Source organism: Staurois parvus, unplaced genomic scaffold, assembly GCF_062004578.1.
Source record: "Staurois parvus isolate SC_StPar_1 unplaced genomic scaffold, SC_StPar_1.0 ptg000011l, whole genome shotgun sequence".
NCBI classification, from domain to species: Eukaryota; Metazoa; Chordata; class Amphibia; order Anura; family Ranidae; genus Staurois; species Staurois parvus.
In genome coordinates, this window is record NW_028317807.1 from 34,638,370 (window position 1) to 34,652,713 (window position 14,344).

General features: G+C 43.2%; 1 protein-coding gene across 1 annotated transcript in view; it reads left to right on the forward strand.

Annotated features, from left to right (window-relative positions):
- LOC149474167 (uncharacterized) overlaps nucleotides 1-14,344 on the forward strand; it is a 210,072-nt gene that overhangs the window by 175,579 nt on the left and 20,149 nt on the right. The window contains exons 43-45 of the mRNA XM_089672650.1: nucleotides 10,492-10,702; nucleotides 12,342-12,451; nucleotides 12,538-12,688. Of these exons, the coding sequence (XP_089528776.1) occupies nucleotides 10,492-10,702; nucleotides 12,342-12,451; nucleotides 12,538-12,688 (472 nt within the window). The remainder of the gene's footprint in view (nucleotides 1-10,491; nucleotides 10,703-12,341; nucleotides 12,452-12,537; nucleotides 12,689-14,344) is intronic.

The following is a 14,344-nucleotide window of genomic DNA, read 5'->3' on the forward strand; positions in this document are numbered from 1 at the left end:
TACATTTTTTTAAAACATTTTTTACAATTTGTTTACATGCTGTTATCAGAGTAGTTCAGTGTCACCATTGTGACACTGTGCTACTCTGGGGAAGTGATCAGGGATTTTTTTCTTTTTTGTACATTTTCATCGCTTATAACAGTGATGATCACTGTTATAAGCAATAGTTAAAGTGTTACTAAACCCAGGACCCTGCATTCACTATATCTGGTCTCCCATAGTACACACAACATGGAAATAGAGCTATTTTAGTAAATATAAACTGCTGGATATCTTTTCTCATCAGCAGTTAGATGATTTCTATCAGTGTCCAGCAGAGCACTGGTTAAAGCTTGTGGAAGGAGTTTTCATTCTCCCCTGATTGCCCTATGAGGCGCTCTCTCAAAGAAAAAAAAACTCTCTAGCGATACACATTAATCTGAGCATGTGCAGAGTGACTCCTAGAGCTCTGTTCTATCAGTAGATGGATTGGGGATAGTAGAAGAAGGGCAGGATTATAGAAGATAGGATCAAACAGCCTTTTTACACAATACAGAGGATTAACCTCTTAGGTTCAACAGTGAGCATAAAAAGTATGCTTTACTGCATATACAGACTTATTTCCCTTTGTGGGTTTACAGTAGTAACACTTTAACTGTCATGAAAGGCTTTCCATTCATGACAGCTTACTTACTGTTGAAATGCTGTGATTGGCTACAGCTAATCACATGGTACAATGTACCAGGTACCATGTGATAGCTGCGGGCCACAGCATCACAACAGCAAGGAAGCATTCATTACTGTTTTGTTTACATTGTAATCATGTGATTGATATAATTGGTCATAACAATCACATGATACCCTGGCTGCTGCAAGCATGGTCACAGAATCCATCAGCTGGGCGCCCCAGGGACACGCTAGTGCACATGTGCTCAATGACATACCAGTACGCCCCTGTGCCTGTAGGTGTCGCTGCTTGCAGTAAAAGTATTGTGGATGAGCAGCAAGTGGTTAAAAGCATTTAAAGTTACCCTGTATGTAGTGAGATAGGGGGAGAAAATTTATGTGGATAAATTCATTTTACAATGTGTTTAATGTTAATTGACACAGCTGGGGCCCAACTCATTAGTTCTATCTGTCACAATGGTAAATGTAGTCATCACAAGCACAGTCATACATGGTATAAATACATTCTACATAGAGAAAGTAGGTGTTTTGATTGGATGTAGATTGTCACACAATGTTATACAGTATATTGACCACTTCCGCGCCACCCTATAGCAGAAATACTTCTACAGGGCAGCACGGGTGCAAAAAATCACGTATACTGTATATACCCAATCCGCATCGCCATTCGCAGCCTCGGCTGTCAATCACTGGGTCCCAGTCGGTGATTCCCCGCCGGCACCCGATCACCGATGGGAGAGAGACCTGTGTATAAACAACACAGATCTCTCCATGTCAGCTCCTGCACACTGCTTTGTATGGCTCTGTATAGCAGAACCATACAAAGCAGTGTGCTTACAGGGTAAAGCACACACACAGCACACAGTTAACCCTTTAATCGCCCCACATGTTAACCCCTTCCTGCCCAGTGCCATTAGTACAGTGTCAGTGCTTTTTATTAGCACTGATCACTGTATTAGTGTCACTGGGGATGTCATTGACACCACGTCAGTTCCCCCCAGTGTAAGAATGCACACCGCATTCCCGCTATAAGTTGCTGATCGCCGGCATTACTAATAAGAAAAAAAAAATACCAGTATATATAACGCTATTTGTACATGCTATAACATTCACAGAAAACAATTAATTTACATGTATTAGGATTTTTTTTTTATCAAAGACATGTCGCAGAATACATTTTGGTCTAAATTTATGACGAAATTTGATTTTTTAAATTGTTTTACTGGACATGTTTAACCGCTTCAAAACAGGACACTTTTACCCCCTTCCTGCTCTGGCCAATTTTCAGGTTTCAGCGCTCTCACACTTTGAATGACAATTGCGCGGTCATACAACATTGTACCCAAACTAAAATTTTATCATTTTCTTCACACAACTAGAGCTTTCTTTTGGTGGTATTTAATCACTGCAGGGGTTTTTATTTTTTGGTTAATTAACAAAAAAATACCAAAAATTTTGAAAAAAAAAACATTTTTCTTTGTTTCTGTTATAAAAGTTTGCAAATAAATAATTGTTCTTTATAAATTTAGGCCAAGATGTATTCTGCTACATGTCTTAACCCAAATTAGGATGTATTATTTAGTCTGTAGGAAAGTTATAGAGTTCACAAACTATGGGATATATCTGAAAATTGATCAATCCTGAAGTACTGACGGCCAATCTAATTTCTTGAGGTCCAAAAATGTCAGGACAGTACAGAAATCCCCCAAATGACCCCTTTTTGCAAAGTAGACAGGCCAACGTATTTCATAACAAGCATGACGAGTATTTTGAAGTTGTAATTTTTTTGTCATAATTTTTCGGAAATGAATAAAAAAAATTATTTTCACTATTTATTTTTTCACATACTGTCACCAGTGCAGTATAACTGGCATGGCGGTGATCAGGGACACTGACTGGTGACAGTATCAAAAAAAAAAATTGATAATTTATTTTTTTTTTTAATATTTTTTATTACATTCTTTTTCTCTTTTTTAAGATTTTTTTTTCATATTTCACCATGACCAAAGTAGTATAATGTTACCATAGAAACATTGTACTACTTTGGGGAAGTGATCAGTATTTTTTTTTTTTTTTACACAATTGTCTTATAGCAAAGAATTTCTTTGCTATAAGCAATCATTTACCTGAATGGAATCGATTCATTTAGGGGTTTTTTTTTGTGCTTAACTGTGATTTGGCCACAGCTAATCACATGACACAGCTGGGCTGTGATTGGCCCAGCTTGTGCATGTGATTGCTGTGACCATTCACAGCTAGCCACACTTGTATACAATGGATGGCATGAAAGGAAGCCATCCATTGTATACAACTGTCATGTGCCCTTCTGTGATTCGTCACAGAAGGTCGCATGTTACTGACAACGGGGCCGGTACACAGATCTGTGCAGAGGCAATCAAATACTACCGAAAGAAAGCTCTATTTGTCGGGAAACAATTACGTAAATTTCATTGGGGGGAAGCGTTGCATGACCGCGGAATTTTTAGTTAAATTAATGCAGCGCCGTATCGCAAAAAATGGCCTGGTCAGGAAGGGGTGTAAATCCTCTGGAGGGCAAGTACTTAAGCCCCATGCATACTGGTTTAAAAAAAAAACACACCAGTGTTCTTGGCAGAAAAAAATGCTAATTTTGAGAATGTTTTAAATTAGTGTTTAGGAGCACTTAGGAATGTTTAGTGTTTTTTATTCTGCCTGAAAAACGCTCTAAAAAAATGCAAAACATAAGGATTTTTTTCTGCCTCTAAACGCTGAGCTTAAAAATGACCTCTAGACTACCTAATGTGCATGGATACATAGGATAGCATTAGTTACTTCTAGAGATGAGCGAATCGAACCTGGCCAAGTGGAATTCGTTTCGAAGATTAGGAAAAATTCGATTCGAATTCGATTCGCCGAATGCAAAAATTAGCAGACTTCGGATGCGCGTATCGAAATTTTCCAAAAATGGCGGCATGTGTGGCGACGGAGCGGGGATCTCTGGGAAGGCGCGCAGACAAGGAGCGCTGACCCATAATGCATTCAATCATGACATGTGATCGCATTAGCCAATCAGCAGCCAGCCAGCCAGCACTGTGTAATGGTCGAGCTATAAATTGCGGCCATCTTAGAATTCTCCATTAGCCTCCGGTCATTCAAGAGAGACAGACCTCTCTGTATTAGGGACAGAGTTAGGGCCAAAGAGACTTTAGGGCCACAGAATCGTTACTTAGGGACACAGAATTGTTACTCAGGGACACAGAACTGTTACTCAGGGACACAGAATTGTTACTCAGGGACAGACACAGAATTGTTACTGAGGGACACAGAATTGTTACTCAGGGACACAGAATTGTTACTGAGGGACACAGAATTGTTACTCAGGGACACAGAATTGTTACTCAGGGACACAGAACTGTTACTCAGGGACACAGAATTGTTACTCAGGGACACAGAACTGTTACTCAGGGACACAGAATTGTTACTCAGGGACAGACACAGAATTGTTACTGAGGGACACAGAATTGTTACTGAGGGACACAGATTTGTTACTGAGCGACACAGAATTGTTACTCAGGGACAGACACAGAATTGTTACTGAGGGAAACAGAATTGTTACTGAGGGACACAGAATTGTTACTCAGGGACACAGAATTGTTACTCAGGGACACAGAATTGTTACTCAGGGACACAGAACTGTTACTCAGGGACACAGAATTGTTACTCAGGGACACAGAACTGTTACTCAGGGACACAGAATTGTTACTCATGGACAGACACAGAATTGTTACTGAGGGACACAGAATTGTTACTGAGGGACACAGAATTGTTACTCAGGGACAGACACAGAATTGTTACTGAGAGACACAGAATTGTTACTGAGGGACACAGAATTGTTACTGAGGGACACAGAATTGTTACTCAGGGACACAGAATTGTTACTCAGGGACACGGAATTGTTACTCAGGGACACAGAACTGTTACTCAGGGACACAGAATTGTTACTCAGGGACACAGAACTGTTACTCAGGGACACAGAATTGTTACTCAGGGACAGACACAGAATTGTTACTAAGGGACACAGAATTGTTACTGAGGGACACAGAATTGTTACTGAGGGACACAGAATTGTTACTCAGGGACACAGAATTGTTACTCAGGGACAGACACAGAATTGTTACTGAGGGACACAGAATTGTTACTCAGGGACACAGAATTGTTACTCAGGGACAGACACAGAATTGTTACTGAGGGACACAGAATTGTTACTCAGGGACACAGAATTGTTACTCAGGGACACAGAATTGTTACTCAGGGACACAGAACTGTTACTCAGGGACACAGAATTGTTACTCAGGGACACAGAACTGTTACTCAGGGACACAGAATTGTTACTCATGGACAGACACAGAATTGTTACTGAGGGACACAGAATTGTTACTGAGGGACACAGAATTGTTACTCAGGGACAGACACAGAATTGTTACTGAGAGACACAGAATTGTTACTGAGGGACACAGAATTGTTACTGAGGGACACAGAATTGTTACTCAGGGACACAGAATTGTTACTCAGGGACACGGAATTGTTACTCAGGGACACAGAACTGTTACTCAGGGACACAGAATTGTTACTCAGGGACACAGAACTGTTACTCAGGGACACAGAATTGTTACTCAGGGACAGACACAGAATTGTTACTAAGGGACACAGAATTGTTACTGAGGGACACAGAATTGTTACTGAGGGACACAGAATTGTTACTCAGGGACACAGAATTGTTACTCAGGGACAGACACAGAATTGTTACTGAGGGACACAGAATTGTTACTCAGGGACACAGAATTGTTACTCAGGGACACAGAATTGTTACTCGGGGACACAGAATTGTTACTCAGGGACACAGAACTGTTACTCAGGGACACAGAACTTTTACTCAGGGACACAGAATTGTTACTCAGGGACAGACACAGAATTGTTACTGAGGGACACAGAATTGTTACTGAGGAACACAGAATTGTTACTGAGGGACACAGAATTGTTACTCAGGGACAGACACAGAATTGTTACTGAGGGACACAGAATTGTTACTGAGGGACACAGAATTGTTACTCAGGGACACAGAACTGTTACTCAGGGACACAGAATTGTTACTCAGGGACAGACACAGAATTGTTACTAAGGGACACAGAATTGTTACTGAGGGACACAGAATTGTTACTGAGGGACACAGAATTGTTACTCAGGGACACAGAATTGTTACTCAGGGACAGACACAGAATTGTTACTGAGGGACACAGAATTGTTACTCAGGGACACAGAATTGTTACTCAGGGACACAGAATTGTTACTCAGGGACACAGAACTGTTACTCAGGGACACAGAATTATTACTCAGGGACAGACACAGAATTGTTACTGAGGGACACAGAATTGTTACTGAGGAACACAGAATTGTTACTGAGGGACACAGAATTGTTACTCAGGGACAGACACAGAATTGTTACTGAGGGACACAGAATTGTTACTGAGGGACACAGAATTGTTACTCAGGGACACAGAACTGTTACTCAGGGACACAGAATTGTTACTCAGGGACACAGAACTGTTACTCAGGGACACAGAATTGTTACTCAGGGACAGACACAGAATTGTTACTCAGGGACACAGAATTGTTACTCAGGGACACAGAACTGTTACTCAGGGACACAGAATTGTTACTCAGGGACACAGAACTGTTACTCAGGGACACAGAATTGTTACTCAGGGACACAGAACTGTTACTCAGGGACACAGAATTGTTACTCAGGGACAGACACAGAATTGTTACTGAGGGACACAGAATTGTTACTGAGGGACACAGAATTGTTACTCAGGGACAGACACAGAATTGTTACTGAGGGACACAGAATTGTTACTGAGGGACACAGAATTGTTACTGAGGGACAGACACAGAATTGTTACTCAGGGACACAGAATCTTTACTCAGGGACACAGAATCGTTGAATTAAAGAGTATGTCAGACAACACGCAGAGGAGTGGCAGAAAAGGCAATGTTTCAGGAGCGAGCAGACGTGGCAGCAGAGGAAGGGGTCGAGGCAGCACTAGTCGCAGCCAGAGGCCAGTGCTCCCGGTGTCATCCAGCGGTCGTGTCTCCACCGACAACCCTGCCGTCATCGATTGGTTGGCTCGGTCGTCTTCCTCTTCCCAGGTCACCTCTGACACCTACAGCCAACGGTCGGTGGGTACGTCAGACACAACCGTTAGTTGGCATGGCCCGGGAGCAAGCCCACTGAAATCACGTGTCCTCTACCTGCCCCTGTCCTTTGGTGTTCCCTCACCAAGCGAAGTATCGCATGCTGTGGGCTCAGCCCCACTGTACAGTGAGGAAGAGCTAACAGAGGGCGGTCAGGAACGGGGGGAGACATCCGCCTCTTCAGCAGCCAGACAAAGAAGTACTGGCGAGGAGAGTGGCTCGGTAGCCGGTCTAGAGACAGGTCTGTCTCCTGACCCACACGCAGCCGAGGGGGCTAGTAGTGAGGCGGAGACCCTAATTGATGATGATGAGGCTGATCGCACTTGGCAGCCTCATCGTCATCAGGCTATTGCTTCCGCATCATCAGGAGAAGAGGGTGCCAGCTTGGCAGCGAGCAAAACAGTCGGTGGGTTGCCCAGGAGGCAGCAGGGTCGCAGCAGTGTCAGTGGAGGCAAACGGCCACGGAGTACAGCACCAGCTCCACTGCAGCCTACCACCACGGCCAGTAGTGGTGCCGGTGTGCACGGAGGAAGTAGCAGTCAGCCAGTGAGGAGTAGCGGGGTCAAAGTTTCCTACTCGGCGGTGTGGCAATTTTTCGTCAAGCCGCCCGAGGAAGTAAACGTAGCCGTATGTCGACTATGTGGCCAGAAAGTCAAGCGTGGCCAGGGGGCCCATGTCTCCATCGCCACACTCTGCCATGTGCCACTTTCAGGTCTCCTCACACTGCTGGTGGGTTCCATTTTGTCATAGGGTGCTGGCAGATTACGGGCCTCCCATTGCTGCTGCCAGGCCCGTAATCTGTCATGGGCCCCTGTACCGCCTCCTCATGCTGCTGCCAGGCCCGTAATCTGTCATGGGTCCCTGTACGGCCTCCCATTGCTGCTGTCTCCATCACCACACTCTGCCATGTGCCACTTTCAGGTCTCCTCACACTGCTGGTGGGTTCCATTTTGTCATAGGGTGCTGGCAGATTACGGGCCTCCCATTGCTGCTGCCAGGCCCGTAATCTGTCATGGGCCCCTGTACCGCCTCCTCATGCTGCTGCCAGGCCCGTAATCTGTCATGGGTCCCTGTACGGCCTCCCATTGCTGCTGTCTCCATCGCCACACTCTGCCATGTGCCACTTTCAGGTCTCCTCACACTGCTGGTGGGTTCCATTTTGTCATAGGGTGCTGGCAGATTACGGGCTTCCCATTGCTGCTGCCAGGCCCGTAATCTGCCATGGGCCCCTGTACCGCCTCCTCATGCTGCTGCCAGGTCCAGAGTGTGTCATGGGTCCCTGTACGGCCTCCCATTGCTGCTGTCTCCATCGCCACACTCTACCATGTGCCACTTTCAGGTCTCCTCACACTGCTGGTGGGTTCCATTTTGTCATAGGGTGCTGGCAGATTACGGGCCTCCCATTGCTGCTGCCAGGCCCATAATCTGCCATGGGCCCCTGTACCGCCTCCTCATGCTGCTGCCAGGTCCAGAGTGTGTCATGGGTCCCTGTACGGCCTCCCATTGCTGCTGTCTCCATCGCCACACTCTGCCATGTGCCACTTTCAGGTCTCCTCACACTGCTGGTGGGTTCCATTTTGTCATAGGGTGCTGGCAGATTACGGGCCTCCCATTGCTGCTGCCAGGCCCGTAATCTGTCATGGGCCCCTGTACCGCCTCCTCATGCTGCTGCCAGGCCCGTAATCTGTCATGGGTCCCTGTACGGCCTCCCATTGCCGCTGTCTCCATCGCCACACTCTGCCATGTGTCACTTTCAGGTCTCCTCACACTGCTGGTGGGTTCCATTTTGTCATAGGGTGCTGGCAGATTACGGGCTTCCCATTGCTGCTGCCAGGCCCGTAATCTGTCATGGGCCCCTGTACCGCCTCCTCATGCTGCTGCCAGGCCCGTAATCTGTCATGGGTCCCTGTACGGCCTCCCATTGCTGCTGTCTCCATCGCCACACTCTGCCATGTGCCACTTTCAGGTCTCCTCACACTGCTGGTGGGTTCCCATTTGTCATAGGGTGCTGGCAGATTACGGGCCTCCCATTGCTGCTGCCAGGCCCGTAATCTGCCATGGGCCCCTGTACCACCTCCTCATGCTGCTGCCAGGTCCAGAGTGTGTCATGGGTCCCTGTACGGCCTCCCATTGCTGCTGTCTCCATCGCCACACTCTGCCATGTGCCACTTTCAGGTCTCCTCACACTGCTGGTGGGTTCCATTTTGTCATAGGGTGCTGGCAGATTACGGGCCTCCCATTGCTGCTGCCAGGCCCGTAATCTGCCATGGGCCCCCGTACCGACTCCTCATGCTGCTGCCAGGCCCGTAATCTGTCATGGGCCCCTGTACCGCCTCCTCATGCTGCTGCCAGGTCCAGAGTGTCTCATGGGTCCCTGTACGGCCTCCCATTGCTGCTGTCTCCATCGCCACACTCTGCCATGTGCCACTTTCACGTCTCCTCACACTGCTGGTGGGTTCCATTTTGTCATAGGGTGCTGGCAGATTACGGGCCTCCCATTGCTGCTGCCAGGCCCGTAATCTGCCATGGGCCCCCGTACCGACTCCTCATGCTGCTGCCAGGCCCGTAATCTGTCATGGGCCCCTGTACCGCCTCCTCATGCTGCTGCCAGGTCCAGAGTGTCTCATGGGTCACTGTACGGCCTCCCATTGCTGCTGTCTCCATCGCCACACTCTGAATCGAATTTATTCCTCGAATTCGCCGAATCAGCCGAATCGAATTTTTGAATACTTCGCTCATCTCTAGTTACTTCTATAGGCAAAATGCTAAACTCTTCTAGGAGCAGCATTTTTTAAGCCAGTGTGCATGGAGCCTTAATTTTAACACCTGAGATGCATTCTGCATTGAGCATGTACTCAGAGTTGAAATGGTCAATGAATGTTGGGAATTTTCAAAATGCACTGAAAAGATCCATTGTCTCTGTAAACAATGCATTTGTGCCCTACATCCTAAAGCATACTAGGATGGCCTAGGAAGCTAAAAAAAAAAACTACAATGTATGGCCCCTTATGTTGAATCAAAATGGGTGATATGGTTAATGTTACTCTTCAGACATAAGCTATATTTCATCAAAAGTCCAGATCCTGTTTTCAAATCAAAGTACATATTTTACAGAAGGTTCGGCATATATTTATATCATCTGCGTAAAATATACAGAGAAAAGGGTAGATGGAACCAAATTGCCTAAGAAACCTAAGAGACAAGATTAATATTTTTCTCTTGATTGCTAATATTGCAATACATGCCCATAGGCACGAACACTCACAGACACATGTGCATTACTGCACTCAAATGTAAAAACATTTCTGTTTTTGTTTTACGGCTCTGTACTCGTCACTATTGCTGATCTTTACTCAGCTGCTATGGATCCATGGACAACAATGCATCTATATCCAGATCAGTAAAAAACATGGCCTTTTTTACTCCTGTGTGCAAGAGGCCTTAACAAATTTCCCTTTTTTTTAAAATATAGGAGTTAACTATGTGTTTTGCCAGCTGTCCTTAAAAACATAGTAGTGTTTTTAGGAGGATGTGTGATTTAAACTAATGCTTTGAGGTAAACTAAACACATTTTTTACCCATTTTATGTACTAGGACTTTCTTCAAAAAACAGTTCAAGCTATACCCCCTTACTGCGAAAAATACAGATGAAGATGAGGATGTGAAATATGAGAGAGACCGAGTAGAGTCTGGTTGTACAAATGGAGATCTTTTAGTTCTTGAAGGTCTAACCAAAGTTTTCCATCAGGTCAACAAAAATGTGTTTGCAGTCAACAACATGAGTCTGGGAATTGCACCTGGAGAGGTGACTATTACTGGGTGTCATAGTACACCATTTAACATATTTTGCAAAAGATTATAATCTTTCAAAACTTAAATAAAAAAATTAAATCAAATAATTCATTTCAGGACATAAACTGTGGTATCTAATGGACCAATTTCTGTGTCATGCACAATAATTGAAAATATGTAGCAGCACAGTGACGGGGTGCACAATTGATTGTCTTAGGCTGTGGCATGTGATTAATGGTGCCTGTTGGTTTTTTAACCAGAACACAGTAGAAGTAACATTTCTTGTACACTGTGATATATTAGTATAGGTACATCTTGCAGAAGAACAAGCTTTTTTACCATTTCATCCAGAATAATCAGATCCTCAGACATTTGCTTTTCATCAAATGCCCACTGGATAGTGTAGAGGAGATGAATGCTCGTGCTGTTTAATCAACAGACTGATAGGAAGGGTCCAGTGATTTTCTACCCCAGTAAACGTATTTCCTGATGATTAGCAGTAGGCATTGCAATCCTGTGGATTGCATGTCAATTTGTGCTTATATAGTAGCACATTTAGGTATTGCTGTCTACCATCTTGCTTAGAAATGTATGTATGATATACAGCCTATACAGTATTTACATATTAAGGAAGGAAATATTTATGTTTAAGGAAGAACTCCGGGATAGTCATAAACATCACACATTGGTACACCCCTTTACACAAATCACTAAACAGTTAATACAATTTTGTAAAACCTTACCATTTAGGAGAAAAATCTGATTGAATTTTCATGACCTCATCACTGTAATTCAAAAGATAACAGCATCTGCTCTGCCAAGGAGGATGTGTAACAGCAGGAATGACATCATATCCTCTCCTCTCTGCTCTGCCAAGGAGGATGTGTAACAGCAGTTATGACATCATATCCTCTCCTCTCTGCTCTGCCAAGGAGGATGTGTAACAGCAGTTATGACATCATATCCTCTCCTCTCTGCTCTGCCAAGGAGGATGTGTAACAGCAGGAATGACATCATATCCTCTCCTCTCCTCTCTGCTCTGCCAAGGAGGATGTGTAACAGCAGGAATGACATCATATCCTCTCCTCTCTGCTCTGCCCAGGAAGATGTGTAACAGCAGGAATGACATCATATCCTCTCCTCTCTCTCTGCAGTAAAAGGAAACTAAAGTTCCCATCAATCAAGGGGAATTGTAGTGAATGTGGGTGGGTACACTAGGCCTGTACCTGTTGAATGTGTCTGAGAGTATTGAACCACCCACGACTGCAAGTGGGGCTGAATTACATTACTACTTCCCAGAGAAAGAACTACAGAAGGGATGTGCCAAGACCAGTAGCTGGGGGAATAGGAGGCATAGCAGCCATCGGTCTTACAAATAGAAAACCAAAGAGAAAATAATGGTTTGATTTGAAAATGAATAAGCCATTTCAGAGCACCAAGGACATGTAAAAAAAAAGTTTTTGCCTGGAGTTCTGCTTTAAATTTAGTTACAATTATTTTATTTTCATATTCCTACATTTGGAGTAAAAAGAGTTGGTCAGCGTGTATCATACTTATATCATTGATGTATATTTTCTCTTTATCTATTGTATTTAAATCATTGTTGTTTGGGATTTAGCCATTAAGTTGTTTTACTGTTTTTATATTGTAAGTGTTTTGGACTACTCGGTGTAAATGGAGCTGGAAAGACCACAATATTTAAGATGCTCACAGGGGATATTTCACCATCTAATGGAAACATCCAAGTCAGAAACTTTATGGGGTATGTCAAATATTTTTTAAAAAATTGTCAGTTTGTACGCATGGATTGGGCAGTATTTACTCAACAGATTTTTCTCCTTTATCCAGGAATCTGGTGAATGTTTTAGGGTTCAATACAGAATGGTCATCCTTTGGGTACTGCCCTCAGGAGAATGCACTGGATGAACTCTTGACTGGATTAGAGCACTTGTATTATTATGCAAGAATACATGGAATCCCAGAAAGAAGGATCAAATCAGTAAGTACAGTAATTTTAGATCGTTATATAATCAGATCCTATGTTCTGCCCTTTACTTGGATATTAGTGTTTTACTTTTGTCATGTTTGTTTTATGTTGAACAGAACCCTCAGGTTAAAAACAGTATATCAACAGGAAAATATGTTTAGAAAATTAATATTCTGTTGGGGTTGGAGTGGACGTACTGTTATACTATATATTATATTTGTCAAATTAATGTATGCATTGTAGGACATCTCATAATAACATAGGTTTGCTACATACTGCAGAGACACAGTATACAATTCCAAGAACTAGTGCCACATAGAGTGCATGGTGTATTATCTGTAGGAAATAAATACATAAATAAGTAAAAATAAACTGAGCATAGGCTATACAAAGCCTGCTGTACCACACTGCCTAAGTGTAGAGAACAACTATTCCAGCCTTGGTTGAGAAATAAAGATTAGGGGTCATTAAAACTATGACAGATTAAATTTGCTCTATAAAATATTTTTTCTTACTGTAACATTTGGTTCACAAATTTTATTAAGTTAACAGGAATATATTTATAAAGCTGTGAATGTGACATTCACCAAACACTACCTGCAGGTGTAGCTTGTATCCTGGTGCATGTGTTTTTAATTACAGTGAATGATGAATAGATGTCATATTAATTTATAGATATGACTCATATAAATATGACTCAAATACAAACCTTTCATAGATATAAATCTAGCATTTAAGAGACCCACCTGCTGCGGTTCTTTTTTTTTCAACCTGTTTAGCTGTTTGCCACATATGGTAAATTCCTGTGACTTCAGTTTTTTTTTCTTAATTTGATGCAAGGCATTGTGTTCTTTGGGTTTGAGATTCTTTGGCTCTGAGATTGCACTGCAATTACAGATCTCTTGATACTGAAAATAGTTAACTAAAATGCATTTTAAATATATATTTCGCATTTTGCCTAAAATTTATCTTTACCATTTAGCTATATGTGCAGTCTTGCTCAGATGGACAAAATAGAAAAAAAAGCCAAAATACTTATCTTTTATGGAAAACATTCTGCCGCAACCTCCCTCTACTGCTGGTCATAAAGTCCAACCATTGGGATATTTAATTTGTTTTAAAGCAAATGGTCAGGATTCAGATTGGTTGATCCTATGACAAAAGTCTTAGAGCAGGGTTTCTCAACCAGGATTCAGTGGAACTTTAGGGTTCCTCCAGAGGTTGCCAGGGTTTCCTTGAGCAATGAGCAATTTTTGCCTCTCAGGTAAGTTCCCACTGACACCATTGATGTTTTTAGCAATCTGCAAGGGGGTAATCCTTCCAAATAAACAGAAGTGTAAGGAGCATTCTTACCTCCGACTATCACACTAATGTATCATGAATTATAGATATAGTCATTTTAGCAGGGGTTCCCTGAGACAGGAAAGTTATGTCAATGGTTCCTGTGTTGAAAAGGTTGATAAAGGCTGTCTTAGAGTTTTGCAAAGTGACCAGCAATGGAGGAAGAACAGAGCAATATGTTCTCCAGGAAAGGTAAGCATTTCAGCCCTTCTGTTGCTTTTCATTTATCCATCACTGCAAGGCTGCTAAGCATAGTATTAATATGAATATCTGCTTAATGCAGAAAGGCACATGTCAGTATTTGCCAAGGCTTCACAAGTGTTTTAC